Consider the following 24805-nt stretch of genomic DNA (forward strand, 5'->3'; position numbering starts at 1 on the left):
ATGCCTGATTGAAAATGACATGCGTAATTTCTAGACAAGAAGGCACTGAATGTCTGAGTAAAGAAACGACATGATCTGGACCGTAGAACTCATGTGGAAAGTATCTGAGTAATTAATTCTTAAGGTTCAGCTGATAACGTGGACTTAGTTTAATTGCATTAGATGTTTGCCTCTCACTTAGGGGTAGTTATATTTTTAGGCTAACTTTTTATTATACTACACAGAATTGAGTTGCTTGAAAGAAAAATAGGTTATCGTTCTTGCACATGTTCTTGACTTGGATGTACAGTTTCTAAAGGAAAATAATTGAAGTGTTGGACATTTTGTCATTAAGCCACTGTTGAATTCATCAACGACTGATACTCTCCTCGTGCTCAGAAGCTCCTTGGGCTGCTTTAGAAGACATAAAAAGGTCTATGATGCTGTTCATTACCTTCGAAGATCTTATATTCTAGCTGTGGGTACATGACTAACAGTCTTAAAGCCTTAGAGAGCAGTGGAATGCTGAGCTCTGTGCTATTTACATCATATTTCTGAGAAGGGAGAGCTCAGAATAAAAGCTGGAGTAGCTTGAAAAGTTCTCTTCATGAGTCTTAAGCTGGCTTTTGAGCAAAGGTAATGATGAGGATGACATCTATACTGTATGAGAAGAGAATTGCTTAACTGAGATGTATTGTCAGTAATAGAAAATCAAATTAGGCAAATGGGATGAAGTCAAAATAAGGGTCTTGAACGCCAGATCGAGTTTTGATATCTTCCTATCAATAATGGAAAACCATGGTACGTTTTCAAAAGATATCTCTTTTCTATTGTCAGGGTAAAATATACATAACATAAAATTTACCACTTTAACAATTTTCAACCACTTTTAACCATTTTAATTTTATCATTGTACATTTTTAAGTGTACAATTCTGTCGCATTAAGTACAGTCACATTGCTGTGCAAGCATCACCACTATTTCCAGAATTTTATAATCGTCTCAGACTGAAATTCTGCACCCATGAAACACTAACTCTCCCAATCTCCATTTCCCCCAAGCCCTGGCAACCACCATTTTGCTTTCTTTCTCTACGAATCTGGCTGATCTAGTGATAGGCTACTTATATCCGTGGAATCAGACCATATTTGTCCTTTTTTTGTTGGGCTTCTTTTACTTAGCAGTGGAGACTTTTGAGGATGAGAATGACATGGTTAAAACAACATTTTCTGAAAAGTTAAATAGCAGTTGGTGTAATGGAGATTCAGAGTGGGGTCTGGGAGGCCAACCAAAGAGCTCATGTAGCACCCTGGCCGGAGCACTCGGATCAGGATAAATCCAGAAGAAAGGAAAGTAGCAACAAGAGTTTTGTTGCCTTCTTGTACTTAATAAAAACCTAACAGGATCTGGCAGCAAAATGGAAATGACAAGATGACTAGGCAGGAAGTGGATGATTGGTGATGCCACCAACTCAAAGACAGGGTTCAGTGAAAGGATGCAGTATCCAGGGGAAAGGACTGTCTTAGTCTGCTTGTGGTACATTTGAGATGACAATGAGACATTCATGTGGAAAGTCCCCAATGCAATTAGAAATAGGGGTGGGGAGAACAGTTGTGGGGGATCATGGTCACTATTCTTCCACACTCAATTCAAATGTCACCTCCCCTGGGAGGTCCTCTATTACCTCTGCAGGCTGAGTCATGCATTCGTTCTCTTTACCTCTGCATCACTGTCTCTTTACCTTTGTTTTAGCAACTTTCCTGCTGTTGGATTGACTTCTATGCATATCTCCAATCCATCATAAACTATGAACTTCTCTCAGGGAGGGCCAGTACTTGATCCCGGGATGAATTCTGGATACCAAAGAGACTGAAATATGAATGCTAAACTTAGAAGATGTCAAAGCGGGGGAAATGTATGTTCTTATTGAACATTTGCCTTACTGGGATGTGAGTTTAGAGATGGGAATTCTGACAGAGCAGGAGGAAGGTTTGAGGGAGGAAAGATTTACTGTAAACTAATCCAGAGATTGAAAATTGTATATGATTGGGTACAAAATCATGTCTTTATTCCATATGTTGTATTTTATTTCTTAGCGTGGAGTCACCGAGAAAATCATTTTACATTATCTGTTTCATTTCACCTCCCAGATTATCCTTGCTCTGGAATGTTGGGTATGGTGTCTGGACTTATTTCTGACTCCCAGATCACATCGTCCAACCAAGGGGACAGAAACTGGATGCCTGAAAACATCCGCCTGGTAACCAGTCGCTCTGGCTGGGCACTGCCACCCGCACCTCATTCCTACGTCAATGAGTGGCTCCAAATAGACCTGGGGGAGGAGAAGATCGTGAGGGGCATCATCATTCAGGGTGGGAAGCACCGAGAGAACAAGGTGTTCATGAGGAAGTTCAAGATCGGGTACAGCAACAACGGCTCGGACTGGAAGATGATCATGGACGACAGCAAACGCAAGGCGAAGGTGAGGGCTGGGGACTGGGAGGAAGTCATCCCTCACGTCCTTGACTTCAATCAAGGGCCTCTGGCATTCTCCCCAGTAAGGGCTTCTTATTTCCCTCCAGCCGTGACATTAGAGGAGGTGTGTGATGGGGTCAGTAAGACCCTTGATTCTAGGAAGACGGGAATATGGCATGAAAAGCGATGTCTGAGATAACATGCAAAAGAATTGCATTGCTGGTCCCATTCCCTGCCTGTAGGGATGGACAGACAGCTCAACATGCAGACAGGAGACAGGAAGCCCGAGGCTGACAGCAGCCATCCAGCCAGTGCTCAGTCAACCCTTGCAGACACCACTCAGTCATTTGGGTCTGCCCTTCCCCCATCTCAAATCTACCCCTAGTTTAAATACTTTGTTTCTTTTATAAATTTTTATTGTGGGCCAAGTGCAGTGGCTCACACCTGTAATCCCAGCACTTTGGGAGGCCGAGTCGGGCTGATTGTCTGAGCTCAGGAGTTCGAGACCAGCCTGGACAGCACGGTGAAACCCTGTCTCTACTAAAATACAAAAAATTAGCAGGGCGTGGCAGCGTGTGCCTGTAGTCCTAGCTATTCTGGAGGCTGAAGCAGGAGAATTGCTTAAACCCGGGAGGCAGAGGTTGCAGTGAGCCGAGATTGCACCACTGCTCTCTAGTCTGGGCAACAGAGTGAGACTCCGTCTCAAAAAAAAAAAAATTAATTGTGATAAAATACACATAATATACAATTTCCCATCTTAACCTTTCTAGTGTGCAGTTCAACAGTGCTAAGTATGTGTATATTGTGCAACCAATCTCTAGAACTTTCTCATCTTGCAAAACTGAAACTCTACACCCATTAAGCAACAACTCCCAGTCTCCCTGCCTCTAGCCTCTGGTGACCACCTCCACTTTCTGTCTGTGTGAATTCAACCATTTTAGGGACCTCATACTGTATTTGTCTTTTTGTGATTGGCTTATGTCACTTAGGATAATGTCTTCAAGGGCCATCGGTGTTGTAGCATTGTGTCAGAATTTCCATCCTTCGTAAGGCTGGATAATATTCATTGTGTGTTTATATCACACTTTGTTTATCCATTCACCCACTGATGGACGTTTGAATTGCTGCCACCTTTAGCTATTGTGAATAATGCTTAAGTATATTTCTTTACCCATTGAAACCTTTTAAGATGCAGTAGGCTCTTGATAATCCAGTGAAAAGAAAAGGAAATCTCGACACAAAAATATTCCGTTCCAACATCCACCAAAACTCATGGTATAATTTTTTTCAGCCAACAGATCTACCTCAGTCATTACGTTTTACTTAGAGTGATGGCTAAATTTATTTGCGAGCATGCGACAGCAACTTGGAAAGGATACCCTGGAGTGTGCTGGGTGGCCCGGAAGCTGGTTTAGGATTCAAATATGGACCAACCTACAGACAACTAGCAGTTTAAGTTCTGTGTGCAGTGTGGGAATTATATTCAGCGATGATATTTCTCACACCAGTACAATTGGCCTTTTGATCTTAGCCTTTCCATCCCTGCTTTGGCCAGGTCCTACTCGTCTTGTGAAAAACAGATTTTAGCTTATTGAAGGGAATATTACCCTCACTCCCACTCTAAGCAAGTGTGGGAATATGGCTTAATATAGTGACTCAGGCCAGAGGCATTGCAGGCAGCAAAGAAGCCAGGCTGTGCCGCCAGCTCCCACTCCCTCCAGATGTGAAGGCTCCAAGGAAACCTCCCTGTCCCCGACAGGCCGCTGGCTACCACTAGCGCAGCAGGCCACCGACAGGGCTGGGTGCCATCAGAAATATCTGAATCTCTCTCCCATCTCTCCCTTCCTTAACTTGTGGTTTCTAAAATATTTTCAGTGTTATATTTATCTCTCTGTGCAGCTACCTGCAAGAAGAAATCTTGCGTCCAGTTCATTTTCCCCTTTTGTGCCTTGTTTGGGGGGAAGAAAAAGTAAAATAAACATCAGAAATTGGAGTTCCCTTCTGAATGGATCTTTTCTGAGAAGCAGTGAGTTCTGACTGCATCAGAAAGTGTGAATATGCTGCAAATCAACAACTTCCTGCTGCTGGCGACGGCGGCGTGTGCTGGTGTGACATGTTCTTCAACACTAGGGCTCTGAGAGAGAAAGAAAACAAGTCACCATATGCTTTTGATAGGATGCATCACATGCTTCCCTGTCTCTATATAATTCATGCGTCTGCAACCAGATCTAAAGCTATCACTCTTCTGTAGTAAATCCAGCACTGAATTCCACAAGAAGCCAACATTCAACTTTCACCAAACACTCAGTTCAAGACTGGATGAACGTGTTAGGGTTTATTTCTAAAATATGATTCTATCCATCATTATCATCTTCTATGATATTGAAAACCATAAAAGCTTCTTCGTTGTTTATATACAGCCTAATCTATGATTCCTTAACACAACCTTCCAGTGAAATAGAATCTCCAAGACGAAAAAAGAAATGAGTAAAAATCTTCCATGGTTTTTAATTATATCAAGATTTTAAAAACATGCTATATTTAATTTTACAACTGAAGGCTACCTCTTAAGATGCCAAGTACCTTTTATGTAAAAGTAAAATGAGCACTCTGTTTTGTGAAATCCCCAGCACTTGGATGGATTTAAATTTTCAATGCCCTTTCCTCACTCTCTACCCCAAAAATAGTGGGTAATGGGTAAGCTATATCAGAATCTTTGAATTAACTAGACTTTTTAGCAACAGAGAAAAGGTCCAAACACTCAAAGTCCTCATCTTCTAAAACATAATTAGCAACAGAACACAAATAATTCATAAGTAAGTTTATTATATCAGTTAACCTAGTTCCATATGGGTTTTCATTGCTAATATTCTTCCCAGCTCAGCACTGACAGCTTTTATAATGTATTTACATTGTGTTAATTCTTTGCTCAAGTTAAAATGAAGGGATGAGCCTGGGATTCCATAGATATAAATGCTTTTATCCTGTGATCTTTGGAGGTATGTTAACATAGACAGAACTTGCATATGTAGTAATGGTATTTTCATTATAATTAGTATCTTACTGACAATAACTTCATTGGGCCTAACAATAATATGTGTCAGAGTCTCAATTACTGGCAGCAATTGCAGTTCTATAAAAGTGCAGAACCCCAATAGTGAATTTACTCTTGATAAAAAAAAAAAAGAAATTTTAATTGGAAGAGGCAGGCCTATATTAGCAATGCATTTTTAAACTCCTGGAGGCTTTTCTGAGTTGGAAAAGGCCAATTAATTTACTTCTAGAACTCAGAAACCTGCTGATTCTGTTGCAACCTACCCAATCTGTCTTCACTGACATGCTTCCACTGTTTTGTTATGACATTTCCACCACCGAACAAGCACATATTACGCTGGTTTATGATGTCTTGACACAGCTACTGGGCATGGCTCCCACTCCTGACTGGCATGGCCTGGGGCCGGCCAGCCACTCCATCTGATCTACCAGGTCTACTAGCCCAATTTGCATCATATTAAAGACAAATTAATGAAACTAAATGTGTGGCCTTGGGCATAGATGTTTCTTGGACCGTGGTGTTTTCACCTATTAAAATCAGGAGACTGGGCTGGCTCGAAGGCTCATGCCTATAATCCCAGCACTTTGGGGGGCCGAAGTGGGCATATCACCTGAGGTCAGGAGTTCGAGACCAGCCTGGCCAACATGGTGAAACCCCGTCTCTACTGAAAATACAAAAATCAGCCAGGCGTGTTGGTGGGCACCTGCAGTCCCAGCTAGTCTGGAGGCTGAGGCAAGACAATCACTTGAACCTAGGAGGCAGAGGTTGCAGTGAGCTGAGATCGCACCATTGCACTCCAGGCTTGGTGACAGAGCGAGACTCCATCTCTAAAAAAATAAATAAATAAATAAATAAATGAGGAGACTGGACCAGATGGTTTGTAAGGGCAGAAGCGGCATCGTGATGTGGTTAAGGGCGCCAGTTAAGGCCACCTAGGTTTGAGTCCTGGCCCTGCCACTTGCTGTGTGTATGGCCATGGGCAAGTGACTTGACCACTGTGTGCCTCAGTTTCCTTGTCTGTAAAAGGACCATAATATAGAATTTACCTCATGGAGAATTTACCTTCATTTGTAAAATTAAATGTAACATGTTTTTAAAATCTCTGAATAGTTAAAAAAATACATGGCCAGGGATGGGGGTTCACGCCTATAATCCCAGCACTTTGGGAGGCCAAGGCAGGCAGATCACTTGAGGTCAGGAATTCAAGACCAGCCTGGCCAACATGGTGAAACCCCATCTCTACTAAAAATACAAAAATTAGCTGGACATATTGGTGTGCACCTGCAATCCCAGCTACTCAGGAGGCTGAGACAGGAGAATCACTTGAGCCTGAGAGGCGCAGGTTGCAGTGAGTCAAGATCATGCCACTGCACTCCAGCCTGGGTGACAGAGCAAGACTCTGTCTCAAAAAAAAGGGCTGCTCTAAAATGGACCATTTTATCAGTTTTCTTTTTCATGTTAGAGATTTTTTTCAGTGGAAAGGTGTGTTAGGAATTGTAGATTAGGTTCTATATAAACAATTGAGGAACTTTTATGGTTTTTCAATATTATAGGAAGATGACAAAATGAGTTGTTCTGAGGATTAAATGAGTTAATAGATTTAAGCAGTTAGAACAATGCCTTACTCTATCAAATATCATGCAATGTTTGATATCTAAAAGGACATTCCTTATGATGAGACAACTGTCTTTTCCTCCTCCCCCTCCGCCTTCTCCCATTTGGAATGGGGTTAAGAACGATGCTGGAGAAGGAGGTATAAAGAGGCTCATCCATTTCTTGAAAAGGAAAACTGGCCTAGTCATTGCTCCATCTTCTCAGAATTCCAGCAAGGATTTTGATCTTTCCGTGCATGTGAAAAGGAAACTAAGCCACCAGCAGCACTGGCAGTGGGTGGCCAAGCTTCTGAAAACTGTCACAGGGACTTCAAGCTAGGAACACACTTCAAAAGAGGTGCCAACTCATGCCAGGCACAGTGGCTCACACCTGTGATCCCAGCACTTGGAGAGGCTAAAGGCAAGAGAATCACTTGCAGCCAGGTGCTTGAGACTAGCCTGGGTGACATCATGAGACCCTGTCTCCACAAAAAATTAGCTGGGCGTGGTGGCGCATGCCTGTAATCCCAGCACTTTGGGAGGCCGAGGCAAGAAGATCACTTGAGCCCCTAAATTCGAGACCAGCCTGGGCAACATGGTGAAACCCCGTCTCTGCAAAAAATACAAAAGTTAGCTAGGCATGGTGGCGGGTGCCTGTAGTCCCAGCTACTCAGGAGGCTGAGGTGGGAGGATCACTGAGCCCGGGGAGGGTGAGACTGAAGTGAGGTGCAATCGCACCATTGCACTCCACCCTGGGCGACAGAGTGGGACCCCCTCTCAAAAAATAATGATAATGAATAAATAAATAAATGCCATCTGTCACTTCTTAGAGAAGCTTTAATTGTTTTTTTCCTTTCTTGTTTATGAAAGAGATGTACCACAAAGTGGTAGAATGAAACCTATTTCTCTGCCCTATTCAGAGTCCTGAAGGAGAGAAGAAACAGTTGCTAAAAGGGAGCTCTGTTTCTTTTTCTCTTAATGCCCTGTGTTTTTCATGCTTCACAGTCTTTTGAGGGCAACAACAACTATGATACACCTGAGCTGCGGACTTTTCCAGCTCTCTCCACGCGATTCATCAGGATCTACCCCGAGAGAGCCACTCATGGCGGACTGGGGCTCAGAATGGAGCTGCTGGGCTGTGAAGTGGAAGGTAATTATGATCTCCAGAGTTACTTCTCATCCCCTTTTAAATTTCCTCTTCCATGCATTGATGCCCCTGATGGTGCCTTTGCAAACCTTTTCCCTTGGGAGGCCCCTTATCTCGGTGCCTGCCCATCAGTGAGACTCGAAGCTCTGACACAGGTCACAAGGCAGCACCTTCACAGTCCTACTTTTGTCTTGGGTTGTTTGCATGACTTTCCTCGGATTATATGAGATTGTCTCTCTTTACTTAAAAAAAAGACAATTTATAGAGTTGAAATTCACAGAACATAAATTTCACCTCTTGAAGGGGAACAACTCAGTGGCATTTAGCACATTTACAATTCAGTTGTACCAACTACCCTCTTTCTAGTTCCAAAATATTTCCATCACTCCAAAGTAAAACCCCTCACCCAGTAAGCAGGCAACTTCCCTCAACCCCTGGCAACCACTTTTGCCTTTTAAATATTATTTAGCGTCTATGTCTGATCTAGTTTCTGTCCACAGTGTCGATCACCAGCACATAGAAACAGAAAGCAGCGTTTGACAGACTAAGACATCAAGACATTATTCTGGATGAATATCTTAGGCTGCTGCAGAGAAACAGAACTTTACATGAGACAACATGTCTGAAAGTAGAGTGACGTTACTGCCTACACTTATATTATTATAGGAAGGTCATATCACGTACAAATTCAGTCCACACAGTGACCCCATGGCTGCACTCTCTTTGAACATATAATGAATGAAATGAATGTTTTGAGTTGGTTATTGTACCATTTAATACATTTATGCACTAGAATCCCCATCTGCCTTAGATTTGGGCATAAATGAGTAACCTACACCAGTTTTTCTATCCCCATAGAGGTCTTGCTCCAGCCTAGCTTCAAGAATGACTATTGTTGGTTGGCATCCAGATGTTAATCAACTGAGCATATATGCTCACAGTTGTTTTGAAGAATGCTTTTTAATGTCACCTTCCTGCAATTTTAAAATTATTTGTGTCTTGAGCCACCAAATATAATTACATTCCTGAGCACATTAAATACCATAAAACTTTTCTTATGAATGACAGAATCTTCAGCTATCAATCACCATACCCCTGAATAATTCATAGCTACTTTTCAGTGTGTTTATTTAAAAGCAGGCCATTTTCTCCCATTCTGTACTGTGTGGTTGTTTCCATATCTGTAGTCATGCCCCAGACCCCTAAATTATCCAGGCACTATCAACACAGACCAAGAATGTCCATGTGCCAGGGCTTTGGCAAAGGATGCCAAGAAAAAGAAGGGATGGGAAGACTCCACTCACTGCAGATGCGTTCATTCAATTCACGGAGAAATGTGATCATCTGGAAAGGGAGTCTGCTCCCGGGAGGCAAATCTGTAGCCTGGATCCTGGAAGGCGATGCTGATTTAGGAGGTGGAGTGAATGGAGGGTTGAAAAGACAGCCTGGTGGCAGTTTTGAAAGCACCCTTGCAAAAATTGTAATGAGAACATGATGACAGTGAAAGAGATCTGACCTAACTGACTCCATCTTGCTTCTAACTTCCAAACTGTCCTTGTTCATTCCTGGGCGTAGGCCAAACTAACTTTAGGAGGAACTTATAGTTTAACTTTGAAGCAAAGACAGTAACAGCTGTTTCCTGAAACAAACCCCCTTCCTGCCTGGGGACTAGATTGCCTTTGCAAGACTAACAAATTAGCTACAAAATTAGAAATTATGGTTTAGGGGGAAAAAAAGTGAAATTATGGTTTAGGGGTCATGCAGCTGGAGGCTGCAAGATTCTGAACCTCCCCAAATTGCTTCTGGGAATAATGTCACTGTTGTAAAACCTAAGATCAGTGCTTCAGATATTTTGCAGACCCTGTACTTGATGGATCAGCTGGCACTACCCAGATCGGTAAACTGGCTCATCCTGTCTTGTGTCCCCCACCAGAAATTGACTCAGCACAAGAGGACACCTTCGACTCCCTGTGACTTCATCTCAGACCTGACCAAGGAGCACTTGCCACTTTTCAACCCCTGCTCACCAAATTATCCTTCAAAATCTCAACCCCCAAGTAATAATAGAACCCCCCCATCTCCCATACAGTTGTCTCTGCATGAATTAAACTCTTTCTCTATTGCAATTCTCCTGTCTTGATAAATCGGCCTTGTCTAGGCAGCAGGCAATGAGGATTCGTTGGGAAGTTAGAGTTTCTACTCTCTAGTGTCACCTCTGTAGCGAGGTAGAAATTATCGGTGAAGGGATTTGCCTACAGATGTTTCCAAGCTTGCCCTGGGCCGTATGTGAAACAAACATCTGGGGAAAGTAACGTCAAAGCTTTTTGATATGATTGGTGAAAAGGAATGCTTTTCTTCTCCCTTCAATCAGTCAACAGGCCCTTATTAAATATCTACTCTGTACCTTGTTCTACGGGAGACACCTAAGGGAATGCAGGAGAAAGATGCAGTCCACTCCAGCCTCCCAGGAGTGTCTGTCCTATTTTGTGCTAGCAGTTACATTTAAGAAATAAAGAACCACAAGCCAGGTGCGGTGGCTCACGCCTGTAATCCCAGCACTTTGGGAGGCCGAGATGGGCCAGATCACTTGAGCTCAGGAGTTTGAGACCAGCCTGGCCAAAATGGTGAAACCCTGTCTCTATTAAAAATACAAAAATCAGCTGGGCGTGGTGGTGGGCGCCTGTAATCCCAGCTACTTGTGAGGCTGAGACAGGAGAATCTCTTGAATCAGGGAGGCGGAGGTTGCAGTGAGCTGAGATCATGCCATTGTACTCCAGCCTGGGTGACAAGAGTGAAACTCCATCTCAAAAAAAGAAAAAAGAAATAAAGAACCATAGAAGATAATATATTTTCAAATAGTAAAACTGGAACATACATATCATTCGCTTCCTCCTTTTTTTTTCCATTGAATCTAGTGAATCTAGCCACTACCTCAGGCCATTTACAATGCGAAACTCCCCTTTAGAAACAGCTTGATAAATGCAGAAAAATCAGCAAAATGAATAGAGTTTTAAATACTTAAAGGTAGCACATTATCTGGAGCAAGGAGAGCTTAGAGAAGAAAGACAAATATCTGGCTTGCCAGAGGAGATGCTACTGATTCAGCGAGAGCAATAAATAGAGGCCAGAATTCGGGTGTATGTGTTTTACAAAAAAGTCTGGATTGCAGGCCTGAATGGCATGTATGTTATTTGCACATGGTGACTTCTTAGTTATTACTGGTGTGTGTCTTTGGGCTGTTGAAAAAGTTGAAACTTGGCTCTGTTTCTCCATGTGCCGTAACTCTGCTTGGTGTTTCAGCACCATTCAGTGTCAAATTTTTACTAAGAAAGCAGCGGTTACTGACACATTCCTACTGGTGAGAAGAGAACAGCCCCCAGCCACCAACATCTTGTATGGTTCTCAGCCATCACGAGAACTATCCATTATCTCAAGTCTTGTAAAGTGAAACGTAATGCCAAAAACTGTAAAATATTAAACAGATTGCAAAAATGAGTAACAGGCTGAAAAAAATAGCTGAACGAAATTTAAAGGACTTCAAAAGCAGTCTTTGATTAATGTCGGATACCTTTCAACTGCAAATTCAAAGATATGGGAATACCTGTGAACAGTGGAATGCAGTCCTATGAGAGTTCATGTAAAATGACCCCGGGATATCTGAGACAACTTCTCTCACACACCTGCCCTGGAGAGAGGGCTCACAGTTTGAGAAGCTACTTAAAGAGAAATGGAATCACTGTTTTTTGTGTTTGTTTGTTTATTTTTAAAAAAAAAAAAAAAACACTATTGCACTAAATGTGAGTGTTGACTCCCTTTGGGGAAGAATTATAATATAAACTTAGCAAACGTAGTCAATACTAAGAATATAAAAGAATTTATGACAAGTGAGTGCTCTAACACCTTGAAAATGAAAGGGAAAACATTTCAAGCAAAATCTCTATCTTCAAAGTTCTCAACTCCAGGGTCCTGAATAAATAACCAGTGAGAATTCAAGAGCTTTTCAGAAGAAGGAAGTTTATGTAGATAACAATGTATAAAATGCTAAGGCAGCCAACTCTATTCAGCAGATATGAATCAAATACCAAAACAAAGCAGCCTCTGCTATTATACATTCTGCAGAATCCAAGTATATCTAGCTCCTGAAAGAGAGGCAAACCATGCCCCTGGCCTTTTTACTGCAGATTAAAGTTTTCTGCCTAAGTGTTAGCAGATCCAACAGCCGAAGGCTTGAGAATACATTTCCAAGGTGTGAGATAATAATCCTTGGATCTCGTTTCAGCCCCTACAGCTGGACCGACCACTCCCAACGGGAACCTGGTGGATGAATGTGATGACGACCAGGCCAACTGCCACAGTGGAACAGGTGATGACTTCCAGCTCACAGGTGCAGAAACCATCTTCATCCCATTGCTGTACCATTTCAGTTCATGTCGTAGTTGGGACCAGCTAATGCCTGTGTGTGTGCTTGTAACTCCGCGTGGCAGAGAACTGCCCAGGAATAGAAGCTGCCTTGCCAGAACACGTGCATCTTCATTTCTTCATGTCATCTGGATAGATGAGTCGTTCTTAATAGCCACAACCATTTGAAACAATAATTTGAGCCATTTTCAGAGCCGAAGGCTAGGATTATCTTAATTGAATAAGAATTTCTCCATGGCTAAATGTGCTAAACTGATCCTTATTTTCAGACCCCCCTCCCCCATAACACGCGCACTGCCCCTACATAACCACACACTTCAGAATGTTTGCTTTCATTTCCTAATGAGGACAAGTTTTTTTGAGTGGATCCTTTATCCAACAAACGGATAAAGTTAGGCTTATATTTGAAGTGTGGCTTTTAAGTTGGGATTTTGTAAATCATTGTACATTAACATTTACAAAAGCAGAATTAGCTGCTATTTCACATCACCACCGACCAGCAAATACATCAGAGATGTTGTGTGCCAAATGTCTCACTAATTAATCTAGAGTATTACTCTCTAATCTCCTAAAACCCTAAAAGCTAGGAAGTGACCTTCTCTTCCACTTGGAATGACAGAGGAAATATTAGGCAGGTGGAGAAATGGGATTATACCATTTGGAAATTGTCCAAGGCACTAGGGTTTTCACCCTGTGGTTGCAAAAGGTATCATGGGACTTTTACTGCTCCCTGGGTCAAAATGCAGTTTCAATAGCATCTGACTCTCATTTTAGATTAAACGTGAGCTTTTGAATGCAGGTCTGCATTTTTAACCAGAAGGGACTCGGAGAGTCCACATAATTAATTTCCATGGGCAAAACTGAAGGCGTTACAATGTAACTTCATAATAAGGCCATGTTATTGGCTAATGCATTCATGCAAAATCTGGAAGGAAATGTCCTACAGTACGTTTCCAATTATTTCAAAAGCTCTCCTCTGAAGGAGCGAGAGAGCTCCGCACTCTGAGATGGAATAAAGAGTAAAAGAGAGAAAAAAAAAATCGAAAATCTATTCCAGAAATTTAGTATTGTGAACTGGGTTTACATTTAAATCCCACCTCCTAAAGCTGTCTCTCTCCAAATTTCCAGGGTAATCATTTACATTCATATGGCCAATAAATGTCACATTGCTATGAGCTTTTGAATGCAAATCTTGTATACAAGCAGCCACAAGCCACAAAACTTAGATTAATTAATGCAGAGACATTTTCTGTGTAAGATGTCAAGTTCAAGTTGAAAACTCAACTGCTGATATAAAAAACAGAGTATTATTCCATGAACCAAGTCCTCTGGAAGCTTCCCGGGGTTGCCTGTAAACACTCTGCCACAAACCTCAGGCTTTTTACAGACCCTGTCACACATCCATAGTGAAATTTCTCATAAAAAAGGAATGATTGCAGGATCCCAGTGTACCCTTTCAATTGCCCTCTTGTGGAAGGGGTTCTTTTCTTCATAAACCCTAAAGTGGTCAGTTAATATTGATTAGAAACAAAGCCTCAGATTTACTCCTCATATCAGAACAACCAGCCTTCTCATTTTTGCATTAGTTCATGACTGAATCAATTGAAACTGAAGCCTTTGAATGAAATACGGCGAGTATGTTAGCCTGGAGCAAATTGTGTATGGCAGCGAGTTACAAACCACAGAAAATGGGTCATTTATAGTGGAAACACTGACAACCTTTCAAAACTATGAGGTTTTGCTTTACCTACAGTGTTTAAATTATTTCTTTGGTAGATACAAGAAAGTTCATTCTGATTTTTTCTTTTTACATATTACCATGGCGAAAAAAAGAGTTATTCCCAGATCAGCACGTTTGCCTCAATAATGCTATAAATACTCTCATATATTAAGAACTGCTGAGGATGTTGATAAGGCCTGTCCCACACCTCCATCAGGAAGAAGCCATTTTGGAAGACATTCCCATGCTTCATATCCATTATTGCAAGAAGGCAATCTTTTTCTTTTTAAAACATATTTTACTTTACAAAACTATTTGCTATTCTTTCCTGAAAATGGACGTGCTCACACGCCATTGTTTGCAAGGGGCAAAAACCTCACCTAACCCAGACACCTTTTTATATGGGAACTACACATCTCCTATGCTCGCGAGCAATTTTGCATCCTTTTTGCTAATTCTGGCACAGCCTTTGCTGTCAGGACTACAAACGTTGGATGTTTAGTGTGATGAAACCAAACCAAGAGGGTTATTGCTTTAACCCTGATAGGTAGAACATGAAAATTGGGATCAATGCTGTCTTTAGGGGTTGTCTGTTCCTTAGCACAGGTGGTGTGGATTTAATTTCTTCTCCTGGGGTGACCTACTTGTATCTAGAGGGGAGAAATAGTGTAATGAAATGCTCATTACTTACAAACCACACCAAATTCCAGGTGTACTGTACCAAATGCATGGAAATGAGTAGAATGTGCTCTCCCAGATCTGCTAGCCAAGGTGAAAATTCTTCTCTAAAGTTACTCATTTGCAAATGCCTTTGAAGTCATTAGATAATACACTTGGCCTCGAAGGCACCAGGCAGCCAAATTTTACATTGGAGCTGTGTGTACCCAACAGTGGAATTTGCCTCCCAAACTGTAGCAAAACCGATAATGCATATTAGTTTTAAAAAGCGAATTTTCACCTTGAATCTTTCTCCTATAGGACCACTGGGAACAGAATGCTAATGTATTCTGGCCTCCCTCCAATTCTGCCATTATAGATTCACCTTCTTAACCCATAATACATATAATTCCTTCTTCCTAGTGCCTGTCTTATTGAGGCCACGCACACATGTGACCACTCATCCAGCATATTTGCTGAGAGAACTGAGGTACCATGACTTGGTGCTGCAGTTGATTAGCCTAGAAATATTAAGACCATTCCAAGAGCATGATTTTATGGCTCTCTGATCCATGCTATTGATATGTAACATGATTTTTGATCTGTGGGAGCTGCCAGGTAGGCCCAGCCCAAATAAATATCATCACAAATCTTTATTGAATAATATTATTGGGAAGTGCACAATTATGACACCCTGTAACCACCTCCAGAGCTTTCCATGGTAGTCATGGGCCCACCCCATTCCCTTACCCTGAATTGGTTCAATACTGTATCTGGAGATAACAGGTTATTTCCAACCACAATCTGCATCATGGATAGACATAAGGAGAAACAGCTTTCTCAAGCACCTATGTAATAACAGCAAACCACTATTTCCCAGACTCAGTGGGTTGTAAGACTCATCTGAGAAGCTTTCAAAAATACAGATTTTGGCTGGGCATGGTGGCTCACATCTGTAACACCAGCACTTTGGGAGGCCAAAGTGAGAAGATCGCTTGAGGTCAGAAGTTTGAGACCAGCCTGGGCCAGATAGTGGGATCCCTGTCTCCACCAAAAAAAAAAAAAATATATATATATATATGTTTTATATATATATGTTCTATATAAAAACATAAATATGTTTATATATATATAAATATATATATAACAGCCAGGCATGGTGGCACACACCTGTAGTCCTGGCTACTCAGGAGGCTGAGGCGGGAGAATCCCTTGAGCCCAGAAGTTTGAGGCTATAGTGAGTCATGATGGCGCCACTGCACTCCAGCCTGGGTGACAGCAAGACTCTGTCTCAAAAAAATAAAGATTTCAAAGCCTTACAGCTAGAGATTCCAATTCTCATTTAGGTCTGGAGAGGACAGGTGGATGGGAGACTGCAATTTCAACAAGCGTTCTGGGGATTCTTATGGTTGGGCAAGTTTAAGAACACTACTTTAAAACAGAAGGATAATGATGAACAGTGAGAAATGGGTGAGTAAAGAGGTGGAAGAGAGGGTAAAGCTAAGTCTCAATAGATAAGGTTACAGCCTGTCCCCTGACCAGTGAGAGACAGTAGGCCCGCACTAGTTGGAAGCTCACAGCGCTCAGGGTGTTATTTGTTCAGCCTTCCAATTCCTTGGGACTATGAAATGTTTCTCCTGATCCTTTTCCTGCTGCTTCCTGCAGCTTCTCCAAACCACGTACAGGGCAGGGTATTTGTCCTTGAGAAAAGAAAACAGCTCCAGTAGCCAAACAGAGGAGGAACACATAGCGTCTTACTTTAAACCCTCAGTTTTCTAGCTTTTAAAATAGATTGTGGGGACTAGCCTTGCAACTTCCCTGAAGGCACACACCTGAAACCTTGGAAAACGATTTGAAGCTTAGAGGTTGAGGTCAAGTTTAATACCCAAGTCACCGAGGAGGTGACTTTGCTTTTTCAGAGGCCTTTACTTTTCACTGTTGCAATTGTGTGCCGTGCTTCGTCTGGGAATCAGTGAGTGCCCGTGAAGCGAAGTCGCAATTTCTGGGTGCCTTCTGGATGCTTTGTAAAGAAAGGTGTTAGGATACGTTGTCTACTTGAAAATTGCAGGCTGGGCACGGTGGCTCACACCCGTAATCCTAGCACTTTGGGAGGCTGAGGTGGACGGATCACTTGGGGTCAGGAGTTCGAGACCAGCCTGGCCAATATGGTGAAACCCTGTCTCTACTAAAAATACAAAAATTATCTGGGCATGGTGGTGCACGCCTGTAATCCCAGCTACTTGGGAGGCTGAGGCAGGAGAATCGCTTGAACCTGGAAGGCAGAGATTGTAGTGAGCCGAGATTGTGCCACTGCATTCCAGCCTGGGCAACAGAGCGAGACTCCATCTCAAAAAAAAAAAAAAAAAAAAGATTAAAGAAAAAAAGAAAGAAAATTGCTAAGAGATTAGATTTTAAGTGGTCTCACACACAAAAAAAAGCCCAAACTAGGTTTATGAAGTAATGCATATGTGAATTAGCTTGATTTAGCCATTCCACTAGGTGTACCAAAACATCACGTTGCATGCCATAAATATATACAACTTCCATTTGTTAATTTAGACAATTATTTTACTTACAAATTTTTAAAAGAAATACATTAGGAAAAGAAATGGTTTATTTGAATTTGATATTGTGGTGAGCAAAATTGAAGGGAAACAATTGCTATCACTGAAATTAAAAGGATTTTTCTATGGAAAATATTTGCCTCTGATAGACATTTGTAAGCGTACATTTTTCTCCTGCATATTCGCTACTGTTTTCTTATTTTTGCATGTTCCTGTTTTTGTTTTTCAGGTGGCACCACTGTGCTGGCCACAGAAAAGCCCACGGTCATGGACAGCACCATACAATCAGGTATCAAATAAATATGAAATGTGGCAGATTCCACGTACCTCTCTTCTCTCCGTGGCTGCGCTCCTCGCTTTCACTTTCCCTGAAAGTCCTAGAAGGAGAGATGCCACACAGCATCTGGTCTCCAAGCACGAGCCATAAATATTGCTTTCCTTTCATCCACATGTATATGCAGCAGGGAGTGAGATTTCCTTCTCCATCAGTAATTGCCAAATGGTGACAATCCCAGCTCTCCACTGAAGGAACGGAGTAACATACTTTGTTTAAACGCAGCACATCTAGGACATGGATTGTGTTTGCAAACTACAGGAGAAGGAAATCTCACAGGCAGCACAGCCCGACTATTTATTTTCATCGCAATCCTGCAAAACCCAGACAGGCGAAGTTTGTCAGTTTTGCCTGCCATGGAGTTGGCAGTTTTACAACAGCATTTCCAGTGGGCGTGCCACGAAACGGGGTTCAGGAAACCACAGTTTATAATTGTGCACGGAGAGAAGCACACCCTTGGGAACAGCACCTCCTCATCCTTTTATTAATAGAAAAGCGTAACGACTTTTAAAGCCCTCGGTTTGCTGTCAATCGGGGGCCAGTCATGGTTAAATGGTGGCCTTCCTCTCTCTGGCCTTTGTGTTTTGTTAGTATCCTGTGAAATTCTTCCCGGCAGACGTACACGAAGGGAAACAGTCAGTATAAGCAATCAGAGGTTTTAAATACTTTAAAGTTAATCATTAGAGTAAGGTGAACAGGTCAGTTTTCCAGCTTTCTCCCATTTCCTCTATTGAAGCTCGCTCAGCCTTGGCTTCTGCAGTCATTTATTAATGGGGCGTGTGGTGTATATCAATGTTTCCTCTACGGTATGACACTACCCAGCTAGGCAGAAAGTAGAAAGGGTCGCCCTAATTAGTATGCTTCCTTAAAGGACGCTGTCACTGTTGACCTGATTAAACTGCAAAACAAACTTCTCTTTGGTCAAACTTAACCCCCAGCTGCCCTGTAGCATGTTCAGGTTTGACAAAATTCCTGCTACCACACAGCCCAGACACCCCCTACAAAACCAAGAGATGAAACAGAAGAGTCACTGCCTAAATTCAGAAAATGGTGTAGTCCTACACAGATCTTAAGTTGTAAAATGTGGCTTTCAAAGACTGCGCAGGCACTCCCGTAGCTGAAGGTACCTCATGAAAAAAGCCGTGCTTTTCCTTTTCTTTGTACCTTTCCTGAAAGTTCTCAGCCCTCAGGAAGATTTTCTGTGGATAAAGGATAGTGACCGCCAGTTGGTTCTCTATGTCCTTTCTGGGACAGGGAAGAGAGGTGAGGTGAATAAATGAAGTTCTGATCATATAACAAACATTTTAGCTGTTGTTGCAGTTTCTTCTCTTGCCAGAGAGGTAATTAAAGCCACTATGAAGTCGCCAGCTAATTTGTTTCATCTCATCTCTCTTCTCCTTGACTAAGAAAGGGGGTAGGGATCATTAAAAAAAAAAAAGTGAACAACAGCTGTGTAGAAAATGAAAGTTCTATCAGATTCCAAATCTAGGTAATCTTCCCTGAATGTTGAAGGTCAATATTGTCAGAGTAGAAGTGGTTTTGTTAACACATTTGATTTGTGCACAATCTCAAGGTCACTCGAGGGATCGCTTCTCAGAGGGGCCAGTCGGTCCTGTCACAGAGTCTACTGTGGTCAGAGGGCAGGTGTGCAAATTACAAACAGTAGGACCCATTGCTATCACCATCTGAACAAGTTCAGTTCAAACCACACGGGTCTACTGATCAGGGGTGGTCTGGTCCGGTTTGAATTTCACAGTCAGTGCAGAGTCCTTTGCAAACTGACTTGCTTTCCTGTTTCTCCATTGTCTGAGTCATGAATCTGGACTCCAAGTGCTCTGTTTGTGGGTAATGGACTGTCTGACCTTCCTGGAAGGAGTTCTGTTGATTGTCACCTTCTGGCTAAGTCAATGCCCAGAATATTGCTCGGGGACTTGAGCAGGCTTCAAGCCGGGGGTCAGGTCTAACTCTGAAGAGTTGACCCAGTGGCCCGAGTCACCTGATACTTTGATCCACACTGTTCTGCAGGTTTCAGATTCTTCAAGCATCATCACAAGCAGCAGTCAATGAGACCTCAAAATCTTCATCATAATTCCATTTTGCCATTATAGACTCAACTCAGAGTCTCACTATTTCATCTTGCTGATTCTCATCAATATAATAAACTCCATGGGCATATAATATTTATATACTTTTATGTAATCAGATGCATAAAAGCTGGTTAATGCTCTGCCAGCAAGTGATGGGATCCTTACATTTTTAAGCCAGCTCTCTCTGGCGAGAGCTCTAATCCTCTGAGGCTCCTCCAGCATTCCTGCAGCAGTTCAGAGTACATTCATCACCTATGATTGTATGGGCCTGAGCACCTCTGCTTGTTTAGACTGAAGACTAGTCTATGAATAAGTGAGTTAACCTGCTCTATAGAGTTTGGAATACCAGATTTAAAAATTAAATCCTTATGCATACATATGGCGCTAATGATCCAACTTCAGGCAAGATGGGTTCGGCAAGCGCAGCTGGTACTTGCTCTCAGAGGCTATAAATTTGTTTTAAGTTCAGAACATTGTTTCCTGCTATTTTTAAGAGTCAAGAAGGGATTTAGCTGGATTACCCCCATTGAATTTAATGAGAGTTGTGTGCCCCTCCATGGCTTGGGTAATATTTTGAAAACGTAAACGTCAGTAGTCCTATATGTTTGTTTCATTCATTCATTTGCTTTTTTTCTCTTCTTTTCTCTCTCCCTTTCTCCTTTCCTCTGTCCTTTTCTCTTTTCTTTTTCCTTTCTATAAATGTTTATGGGTAGTTTGTGTGTTTGTCTTTCTAGCCAGGCTGGAAGTTTCCACATTGAACCTCTCACTCCATAACCCTCCCCAACAAAAGGCGTTGATCTAAAAACATATCCTTTAAATAACCAAATTGCCACAAGTTACATGATCAAGACAAGAAGATAAAAGGGCAGTAAAATACAAAAAGTTAGAGCAATTCACCTTGTTAAATGTACAGGATGCGGACAGACATTGGAAGGTAAAGGCAGACTGTCATTCTCTGAAGCGAAAGGAAGTGCCTGAAACATTTTTTCAGGCAAAGCGGTTCCATGTCCTGGTCATTTCAAAAATATCCAAGTTCCTACATTTCACGGTATCATCAGAATATGAAGAGCCACAAGAATGGATGATGTCATTTTCTGTTCTATAGACAATAAATGTAATGTATTAGCAAGGTAAATATAGGCAGAACTGTGTGTGCTGGGGTGGCTTTCTTTATCCTGAATGTGCATGTTTTATAAAGTACATTTGAGGAGAAAAATCAAAGCCACACACACATTAACATGTTCCAGTATTAACATTTTCTAACATGAGATTATGCAACAATACATTTCAGGGTCGTGGGCGTTGGCATCCAAGGTTGCTCAATCATTCAGTCACCGTTCAGTCGACTGTACTTCATCTACATAATTCAATCTTGCTGCAGAAAAGAGTGGTGAATTTTGGAGAGGGTTTCCCATGCCTTAAGAAGTCCTATTTCATGGCTATGATAGACTAGACATGAAATATATCTCTCCGATGACACTACAGCTGTGAAATATAGCCTTTTTGCACTAAACGAAAGTACTCACATTATACACATCACATAGCTTACTAGTTTACTTTCCCAAACTGGCTCTGTCTACCCTTTGGGAGGTCACATTATCATTGGGAGAATCCAAACTGCTCCATTTGGACAGTTTTTATGGTGGATTCCTTCCAAAATTTGACATTAGCTCTAGAAAAGGGTTCCTTATAAGCTAAAAATGCAAAGTAAATCATTCTTATCTATTTAGTAAATCTTGCCATTAAAATCCCTCCTGCCATTGCGGGAGGGGCCATGGAGACCAGGCTCAGAGCAGAAGGCGAGATACTTTGTTTAAACACAAGCAAGTTAAAGAGAAGCTCAAAATGAGATAAGGTCTTGGCCTGACCCTAATACAGCATCTAATACCAGACTTCCCTTATTGTTCATAGGGATTCTTTTGAGGCTTATTTTTAAGTTCAACAGGCCAGATGCCCCAGGCGCCTTCCTGTTTGTTTCAATGCTGCCACCTCGTGGACTGCCTAAACTCAGTGACAAGCCTGAAGGCCCTTCCTCACTGGAGAAAACAGCTGCGTCTGTGGGCTTCGTTCTTTATAGGGAGGACGAAAAGAGGGGGCAGAAGCCTGAGAATTTCATCTTTAGAATTTTTTTTTATTGTTAGCTTATGTTTACCAAAACAACAGTCATACTTGGGATAAGTAGCAATGATTTCATTTTTCCCATACTTAAAAGTTAAGCTCCTTTCAAAAAGAGGCTGCATAAAAAGTCAGGCTGGGGGTTTTAAAAACACCATAGTCCAACAGCACCTTGGAGGGCATACACAAGGCAAGTCATTCCCGTGAATTCATTCACTCTGTCTTTTCAGATTCCTAAGGAAGCCTTTTGAACATTAAAAAAAAGAAAACAGAAGTAAAAGCGAGTAGCGATTGAAATGGGCTTCGGATTTAGATGACCTTACACTGAGGTTTTAAGCCGGGTGAACAATTTATATGTAAATTTAGAAATTAAAAAAGCAGAAATTTATACTTAATCGACCTTATAGAAAGCATGGAAGAAAAAAATAATCTTAAAATGCTTAAGAGATTCTAACCCTGACATTGAAGACTTGAAGCATGAACTGGTGAGGTAGAAATAGAGAAAACCTCCCGGGTGAGGCATTTCGCCAAGTTACTTTCCACTTTTGAGGCTTCATGGGTCAATCTCTAATTAAGATTCTTTTCATTGGTGGGTATCAACTTATATGATTTATCCTCAAGAACAGAATGACTTTCATATCAAATACTGTGGAAATGGGGAGAGTGCTGCAAATGTAATACACATACTTTAGAAAATAGCCTTCCTGGAAATTTTATGTAAACCCAATTTGACAGGCAGTCCATAATCCTTTTAAAGCTGGATTTTTAAAGAAATTACTAAATGTGGTTTTGCAAACATTTTGACATGTCCATGCGTCTTTTGGTTTCTTGGTAATCCTGGCTTTCCCAGAATTTTCAAACAGATATAAAGTTGTATAAATCGTGCTTTCCATGAGTGAACGAAGGGCCTTTGTGACGCTAAATGATCAAATTTGTCTTTCTCTGCTCGTCTCTTATTTTTACTTCCCACCCGCTGAAGAGTTTCCAACATATGGTTTTAACTGTGAATTTGGCTGGGGCTCTCACAAGACCTTCTGCCACTGGGAACATGACAATCACGTGCAGCTCAAGTGGAGTGTGTTGACCAGCAAGACGGGACCCATTCAGGATCACACAGGTATCACAGAGTTCACTTCGGCTGCATGGCTTTGCAGATTCTCTTTGATTCCAAGGCTGTGTTACTGGGAGGGTTGCTAATGTCTGTGAATTTAGCGGGTTAGGAATTACTACAGGCATTCACACGTGCTCTTATTTTCTAGAATTAACAATGTCTCTTTCCCTAGTAGAGAGAAGCATAGGGCAAATCATAGTAATGCCCCTTGAAGTTGGCCACTGATTGGCCTCCTTGAAAACAGCAAATTGGGCAAGGATGTATGAATTAGCATTCATCTTATACTTTTTTTTTTTTTTTTTTTTTTTTTAAATAGAGTCTCACACTGTTGCCCGGGCTGGAATGCAATGGCGCTATCAGGCTGGAATGCAATGGCGCTAGCTCCGCTCACTGCAACCTCCGCCTCCCGGGTTCATGTGATTCTCCTGCCTCAGCCTCCCAAGTACCTGGGATTACAGGCATACACCACCACACCCGGCTAATTTTTTGTATTTTCAGTAGAGACGGGATTTCACCATGTTGGCCAGGCTGGTCTCCAACTCCTGACCTTGTGATCCACCTGCCTCAGCTTCCCAAAGTGCTGAGATTATAGGTGTGAGGCACGGTGACTGGCCTCATCTTATACTTTTTCTGAACTTTTTATTTTGGGCAATTTCAAACATATTCGCAAATGGAAAAGGAAAAGTAGAATGAATTCTCTATGTGCACGACCCTGCTTCAACAATTATCAGATCATAGGAAACTTAATTTATGTCTGTCATCCTTGACTCTGAATTATTTTCAAACAAGTCCAAGCATATATTATGTCCCCTCATTTATTTTACAACTAAAGAAACAATTCACAATGCTTGCTCTCTCCAGACCCTTGAAGGGGAGGTGGGGCAAGGTGGTGTGGGATTCTTACTCACTGGGGAAAGATTTAAAGTGTAGTGTATTTCCTTTGAGCAGGTAGAAACCTCACCATGCTCTAGCTCACAACCCTCCCACCACCTCCTGCCTTACTTTCTTCCTAAGATTAATTGGTGGGGGAGGAATGGGTTGGGGGACAGAAAAAGCTGGCAGCTTCTCCAGTGAACTCTATTATCTGCCCCCTTCCTGCTACCCACCTAGTCATTTCACTGCCCAACTTGAGGTACAGTATAAAGGACCAGCAGGCTGGACGTGGTGGCTCACACCTGAAATCCCAGCACTCTGGGAGGCCAGAGCAGGAGAATCAGTTGAGTCAGAGAGTTAGAGACCAGCCTGGGCAACATAGCAAGACACTGACACTACAAAATAAAAACATTTTTTAAATCGGCCAGGCATAAGGGTGCACGCTTCTAGTCCCAGCTACTCAGAGTCTGTTTTAGGATCCTTTGAGCCTAGGAGTTCAAGGTTGCAGTGACCTATGATCACACTATTGCACTGCAGCTTGGGTGACAGAATTAGAACCTGTCTCTAAAGGAAAAAAATAAAAATTAAAAATAAAGAAATAAACAACCAGCCATGTCTGGCCCAACACACACGCACACACACACACATACACACACACACGTATACACACTCACAGC

The 24805-nt window shown here is 41.9% G+C and overlaps 1 protein-coding gene across 2 annotated transcripts in view; it reads left to right on the forward strand.

The window, feature by feature from the left end:
* NRP1 (neuropilin 1) overlaps window positions 1–24805 on the forward strand; it is a 157662-nt gene that overhangs the window by 119558 nt on the left and 13299 nt on the right. Inside the window, exons 9-13 of one of the 2 annotated variants that reach the window (XM_030798131.1) lie at window positions 2130–2461; window positions 8107–8251; window positions 12528–12611; window positions 17838–17897; window positions 23124–23261. In XM_030798131.1, coding sequence (XP_030653991.1) covers window positions 2130–2461; window positions 8107–8251; window positions 12528–12611; window positions 17838–17897; window positions 23124–23261 — 759 coding nt within the window. Of the gene's footprint in view, window positions 1–2129; window positions 2462–8106; window positions 8252–12527; window positions 12633–17837; window positions 17898–23123; window positions 23262–24805 lie in introns of both variants that reach the window. The other variant, XM_030798130.1, reaches the window with a different exon arrangement.

The sequence above is a fragment of the Nomascus leucogenys genome, chromosome 18, assembly GCF_006542625.1.
Source record: "Nomascus leucogenys isolate Asia chromosome 18, Asia_NLE_v1, whole genome shotgun sequence".
Taxonomy (NCBI): Eukaryota; Metazoa; Chordata; class Mammalia; order Primates; family Hylobatidae; genus Nomascus; species Nomascus leucogenys.